This window comes from Choristoneura fumiferana, chromosome 2 (genome assembly GCF_025370935.1).
Source record: "Choristoneura fumiferana chromosome 2, NRCan_CFum_1, whole genome shotgun sequence".
NCBI lineage: Eukaryota > Metazoa > Arthropoda > Insecta > Lepidoptera > Tortricidae > Choristoneura > Choristoneura fumiferana.
In genome coordinates this window covers 2,210,896-2,218,224 of record NC_133473.1, presented here as the reverse complement: position 1 = coordinate 2,218,224, position 7,329 = coordinate 2,210,896, and the positions used below count along the sequence as shown (strand labels likewise).

The 7,329-nt window shown below is 44.7% G+C and overlaps 1 protein-coding gene across 1 annotated transcript; it reads left to right on the top strand.

The window, feature by feature from the left end:
• Positions 1-2,384: 2,384 nt before the first annotated feature.
• Positions 2,385-3,329, top strand: LOC141445403 (uncharacterized). The gene has a single exon (XM_074111245.1). It carries the CDS (start codon positions 2,385-2,387, stop codon positions 3,327-3,329), a length of 945 nt encoding a protein of 314 aa, XP_073967346.1.
• Positions 3,330-7,329: the final 4,000 nt, after the last annotated feature.

The following is a 7,329-nucleotide window of genomic DNA, read 5'->3' as shown; positions in this document are numbered from 1 at the left end:
CATTCGCCCACGGTTTCGAGCTAATCCTAATTCATTATCATTACGGTACGCGTTTGCTAGCGCGTTCAACGCTGAAGAGCAGAAGAGGAGTGCGTAAGACCGGCAGCCATAACACCTTGCAGCCACCGTACATCGAACCAGGTACGCGTTTTCCATTTCCCCTTCTCGCCCCTTCATAATTTTTGGTCCTTCACCCCGAATATTTCCCTTTACGATCCCTTTTCTTTATATTTTTCCAATCCAGGGTGACATCATCTTCCAAATATTAGTTTTTTCAATTAATATTTCTAACTTGTTACCTTTCCACTTGGAGGTAGATTTTCGTTCACTCCAATACCATAGACAAAACCGGTAATTCTAACTCCTAGTCATCCTTCCTGCAGTTTGACATATCGGTCCAACTTGTCAATCGTTTAGTTGGGCAGTGTATAGGAGGCCTTATTTTAATTAACACTAGCAACACTGACGTTTCGTACGTCAGTTGTCACAATTGTCAATTGGGGCATAACCTAGTTAGCTTGTTCAGTTTATCGTCATTAATAATTTGTTTACATCGAATTAATCAACAATGGGAGGAAATAAAAGCGATGCTTGCAATGTTCCTACAGGTTCTTTGGATGATTCACAACAGAAAACTAACATGGTTTCAATGAATGTTCAGGGCAATTTTATGAATTCGTTGTACATCTTGGCGACAGAACTTAGCGGCATATCTGAAAGGGATCCAATACGCGTAGCGAGTTTTAAGGCTAGATATAACGATATCAATATTGTTCGCGATCGTTTTCAGGAGGCTTACAATGGTTTTATGTCGAAATGTGACGATATAAATGTGCGTAAAAACATTGACGGATTGTTTAACAACTTCTATGAAATGTATTATTCGGTTCAAGTGTTGCAAGAATCCATTTTAACACAACCATGTCTTTCAAGGTCAAATCAAGTCTGTTTACCTAAAATTACATTATCCCATTTTTCCGGTGTGTACACTGAATGGCCAAACTTTATCGCTATGTATGATAGTCTCATTCATAACAATACTGACCTTTCGTCTATTCAAAAAATGCATTATTTGCTTAGCGTTTTAGAGAAGGAACCTTGACTTTAATTAGGCATTTAGAGCTTTCTCATGATAACTACAATATTGCTTACAAACTTTTGAGGGATAGATATCAAAACAAAAGGCTGATAGCGGACAAGCACCTGGAAGCTATCCTATCATTAAGTATTCAACAAAGTCAAAGCAATTTACGCAGATTTGTCAATACACTAAAGGAAAACTCACAGGCATTGGAAGCGCTACAGTTTGACGTTAAGGCATGGAGTTTTATAATGTTGCATATTGTTTTGCGAAAGCTCCCTTTAGAGCTGCGGGGTAAATTCGAAACAAAATACAGCGGCACACCTAATACCATTCCGACATTTGAGAATCTTTTAAATTTTTTGGACACTCATCTTCGGGTGTTGGAAACTGTCAGTGGTACAAAGGTAGCGGCAGCTGTGGTTCAGGGCAATGTGTCCAAGGTATCATTTACTGTCAACACTTCAAGGTGCATATGCTGCAACGGAGAACATGTTCTGTATACTTGCGACAAATTCAATAATATGACTCCAATTCAACGCAGGGAGTTTGTCACTCAGCAGCATCTATGTTTCAACTGTCTACGGACACATTCAGTGAATAAGTGTATGTCTAAAAGTAGGTGTCAAATATGCAATGGTCGTCACCATTCAAAACTTCACACAGATAAGGTTGATAATCAACTCAAGAATCATGCCGTGCATGAAACCAAATCGTTGGAGCCTGGTCAGTCGCCAAAGCCTGGTCATCCTGAAGCTGCTCTTACAACCTTGAGTTCTTCAGCTCAACCTCTCCACATTCATGGTATTCGCAATGAATCTACTATGATGTTAGGCACGGCTTTGGTCGGTCTGCAGGATATCAATGGGCATTTGCATACTGCAAGAGCTCTATTGGATTGCGGGTCTCAGGTATCCATCATAACTGAGAATTTAGCTCAGAAGTTGCGTTTTCGACGTTCTACTTCTGGCCTTCTTGTAGGATTGGGAGGTTTAAATCCTCAACACACCAGCGGTAGCATAGAGTGTTCAATAAAATCTCTACTGGATACAGCTCAGCCTGCCCTGGTGACAACTGCGGTTGTTCTCAAGCGCATCACAGGGAGTCTCCCAGCGTTAAGGTTTCTCCTCAGGTAATGGACGCGTGTAGGGATATCTCGCTTGCGGATTCGAAATGTTTAATTCCAGGCCCCATTGACCTACTTATTGGTGTGGATCTCTACGAGAAAATCTTTGATGGTAGGAAACTAAAACTAGGAGAAGGACTACCAACGGCTTATTCTTCCATTTTCGGTTGGGTACTGATGGGTGCAGCTCCCATGGCTTCTATCTCTACTAACCATATTGTGGCTCTACATTGCTCTACCAACTTAGATGCGACTCTTACCAAATTTTGGGAGACAGAAGAAGCTCCTTCAAAATCAATTCAAGATCCAGAAGATCTAAAGTGCGAGAAGCACTTCGTAGAGACCCACACACGTGACAAGACGGGAAGATTCATCGTGAGGTTGCCATTTCAAACAGAGTGCAAACCTTTGGGTGAAACACGCAACAACGCGCTCAAAAGGTTCCACAACCTAGAGCGCAAGCTAATCAAGGATCCGAGGCTGAAAAAAATGTATGTCGCATTCATGGCTGACTATCTTCAGGCTGGTCATATGCGGCCTGCATCGGGCCTACCGTCAAGTGACAGATACTTCATTCCACATCACGGGGTACTTAAAGAGAGTAGTAGTACCACGAAGCTCCGCGCGGTATTCGACGCGTCAGCGGCTAGCAGTTCAGGTGTGTCACTGAATCAGGTTTTGATGTCGGGTCCCAAACTTCAACAGAATATTGAGGATATAATTCTACGATTCAGGACACACGCTGTCGTTTTCACTTGCGATATCAAGCAGATGTACCGGCAGGTGAGAATGCACGATGAAGACTGCAAATACCAGACCATATACTGGCGTGAATCCCCAGACAAACCGTTACAACAACAATTTGAGCTAACAACCGTTACCTACGGCGTGTCAAGCGCAGCGTATCTGGCCATGCGCGTCATCCATGAGCTCGCAACCCTTAACAAGGAATTGCATCCGGAGGCTGCACGTGTACTAAGCGAGGACACCTTCGTCGATGACGTCATCAGCGGTAGCAGTGATGTGGAATCTGCAAGAGCGCTTCAACAGCAAATAGTGACGGTGCTAGCTCAAGGAGGCTTTCAGTTGAGGAAGTGGCCAGCAACAGCCCGGAGTTACTGAATGATTATCCCACTGATCACCTCGAAACACCGTTTCGGTTTGAAAACGAGGATAACATTTTTAAAATATTAGGAGTCGAGTGGAGTTCCAGCACGGACAGCTTCGTGTATCGCGTATCAAACCTCGGGAAGTGCCACACAAAACGTGATATCTTGTCCAACATAGCTCGGCTCTACGATCCTTGTGGTTATCTAGCTCCCATTACATTTTACGCCAAGGTTATCATGCAACGTCTATGGGCGTTCGATCTTTCATGGGATGATCCACTTCCTGCCGAAGCGACCCAATCGTGGGATGCCTTTTTGGATGGATTCCATCTCCTAAGTATACCAAGGATACCTAGGTTTATACTAGGTACTCAACCGGCGCGCTATGAGCTCGTAGGTTTTAGTGACGCTTCGGAAAACGGCTATGCTGCCGTCGTTTACCTCAGGGTGGTCGACTCTAACGGGGATATAGGTGTACATTTACTTTTAGCCAAATCTAGAGTCGCACCAATCAAGCAGAAACTCACCATTCCCAGGCTCGAGCTGTCAGGAGCCGTGCTTCTCGCTCGCCTACTCGGACACGTTACACAGGTGTTGGGGCGCAGGATCACCATAGCGGATACGATTGCTTGGTGCGACTCTAGCATCGTTTTAGCATGGCTCCGTACTCCGCCTCATAAGCTACAAACGTTCGAGGCAAATAGGGTTTCTCAGGTTCAAGGCCTTGTGCCATCCATCGTTTGGCGCTATGTGCCTTCCGGACTTAATCCCGCGGATTGTGCGAGCAGAGGATTGTTACCACAGGACTTAGTGAACCACAGCCTATGGTGGTCGCCATCGTGGTTGAAGGAGGATTCTGCGGACTGGCCATCACAGTGTCGACCGGCATGTGATAACTTACCGGGACTTAAAGGAGCAGCTTCGTCATCATTCCAGGTCATCAACGCAGGAGACAACCAGCCAACCTCCTCTCTCATCAACCGCTACAGCTCCTTGTCCAGGCTCCAGCGCGTGTTAGCGTGGACGATGCGCTTTCTTTATAACTCTCGTCATCCCATCTACAAAAGATCAGGTCCTCTAAACACTTCGGAGTTGAACGCTGCATTGCAGAGAGCAATCAGGTTGACGCAAGAGGAATCATTCGCCGATCAAATAAGTCTGTTCGTGAAAATCGTGCTCTGCGAACCCATTTTGCTCGTCTACATCCCTTCATAGATTCATCAGGCTTGCTGCGCGTCGGCGGTAGACTTCGGCACTCCAACCTGTCCTACGACGCCAAGCATCCGCTTCTCCTGCCGAAGCGACACCACCTGACGAATCTCATCATCGACTACTTTCATCAGCTCTACCTGCATGTAGGATCTAATGAACTCATCAACATTCTTCATCAACGTTATTGGATTCTCTCAGCGCGTCGTGTCGTTCGACACCGCGTCTTTATGTGTCAACGTTGTCAGCGCTTAAAGGCCAAACTCTGGAGCCCTTCATGGGAAATCTTCCACCAAGTCGTGTACGCGAGGCACGCCCATTCATCCGAGTCGGTATTGATTTTGCGGGTCCATTCAGCATAAGAACTTCTAACCAGCGTAAGTCCAAGGTGGTTAAGGCCTACCTCTGCGTCTTCGTGTGCCTCGCTGTCAAGGCGGTCCACCTAGAGGTAACATCTGACTTGACACGAATGCATTCATGGCTTCCTTTGACCGATTCGTTTCCAGGCGAGGCATGGTATCCGACGTCTACACGGATTGCGGGAAGAATTTTCAAGGGGCTAGGCGCCATCTCAACGAGGTGGATGTTTTTCTTCGCCAACATCAACACGATCTGACAGAAGCACTGGCAAAGGTCAGCGTGAAATGGCACATGAACCACCGTACGCGCCTCACATGGGCGGCCTATGGGAGGCTTCTGTCAAGTCAGCCAAGCTTCTCCTGAAGCGTACCCTCGGGGAACAAGTACTCACCTTCGAAGAATTGACCACAATCTTCGCCAAGGTCGAGGCAGTACTCAATTCCAGGCCTCTGTGTCCAACATCGAACGATCCAAACGATCTTGAAACACTGACGCCTGGCCATTTCATTATCGGACATCCATTGGTGAGCCTGCCTGAATACGATTTCGATCACACCCAATCTCACGGCTCAATCGTTGGCAGCTCGTTCAACAGATATCACAACATTTTTGGCGCCGATGGCAGCTTGAATACTTGCACAATTTGCAGCAACGCGCAAAGTGGTGCAAGAACGTGCCAAACCTTAAAATAGGAGACCTCGTTCTCGTGAAAGAGGATAATTTGCCACCTCTTCAATGGCGTAAGGCGCGAGTATCCAAGCTCCGTCCAGGTGCAGACGGCGTAGTTCGTGTAGTAGAGCTCAGGACTAGTACCGGTACATGCGTACGATCTGTCGCTAAGGTCTGCCCCTTACCAAGCTTAGACAATTAAAAGGCGCGAGTAGAAAATCAACTTAGCTTTAACCATTAGTTTTTAAGAATTTCGCTTCAAATCATCTAGTACTTCAAAATCATCTATCGTGAAATCATCTAAAGAGCTCGGTAGCTCTTTGGGGCGGTTATGTTCGGTATTGTTTGTAAACTTATCTGTTCATGTCACCTACCCTCGAATCCTTCATACTCCCTATCCTTGGAAAACGCAGGTAGGCATAAAAAGGCCTACAACGTCAAGAACTGTCACTCTGTCAGTTCAGCCAACGACAGGGTTCGAGTCGGTCGATGTCGAGAGCGTTTCTCCATCCCGCCATTCGCCCACGGTTTCGAGCTAATCCTAATTCATTATCATTACGGTACGCGTTTGCTAGCGCGTTCAACGCTGAAGAGCAGAAGAGGAGTGCGTAAGACCGGCAGCCATAACACCTTGCAGCCACCGTACATCGAACCAGGTACGCGTTTTCCATTTCCCCTTCTCGCCCCTTCACTTATCTTGTCTACTCTGAACGTTAATGAAGAATGACTTACATAATACCGGGTGTGGCCTATAATATGAGCAAATAATTAAAACATATGTCATACTCGTGAAACTGAACAACATTAGTTCAGCGATTTTTAAAAATAGTTAGTTTTTTTTTTTTCATCACAAGTTGCTCGTAAACAGTATCGTAACATGCAGGGCTACCTTGGTTGTAACCCGCCAAATAAAACCCTCGACAAGAGCGCAGCCTAAGGTATCGCCAATATTTGGAAGAAATATATTTTTCCTTTTAGAAATATAAAATTTTACTCGCAAATGTGATGAAAAACATTGTATGTCGCACGGGCGGTACTAGAATTACGAACATCGACTCATTAAAGCCCTCGTCTTCGACTTCGGGCTTCTAAAAGGCTCTCGTTTGTAATGCCTTATTTACCGCCCTTAAGACACAATGTACTATTATTACACTTTTAAGTTTATTCGAAGAAGCAATGTAAAGCAAAATGCTTGATGTTTGTAGCGTGACAGGCTATGTCAGTTGTGTTCTAGGATGACGTACATTGATAAAAATATTTAATTTGTATGAAAAAAGATTCAAGGACTCCATTATTTTTAAAAGTCGCTGAACTAATGTTGTTCAGTTTGACGAGGAGGATCTATGTTTTAATTTGTTGCTCGCATTACAGGCCACACCCGGTATACCCGTACAGTCAAATATATCTTGGTCCTATATTCAGCTAGTTCTATAATAACCGCCTTCATATCTATGAACAGTTCGCTAGTTCGCTCAGATCAAAGAGCATTTTATACTGGAATCGAGACAAGCAATAATGATTTTTTTAAAGTTATAAGCGTATAAAAATGGCGACTTCTGACAAAGATATTTTATTTAATTGTACATGTAATAAGGCTTTATAAAGGTAGATTATGAGATATTATCATTTAGCGAAAGACGCCGTCTGTCAAACAAAGGCTTTATGACACAACATACGCACATGACATCAGTCAAAGATCAATCACTTTACCAACTTGCAGCAGTGAAGGGTGAGATTTTTTTGAAGCACCCCGGAGCAAAGAAACACTACCAGTC

Coding starts and splice junctions, on each gene's coding strand:
- LOC141445403 (XM_074111245.1), top strand. CDS start 2,385: ATGGGTGCAGCTCCCATGGCTTCTATCTCTACTAACCATATTGTGGCT.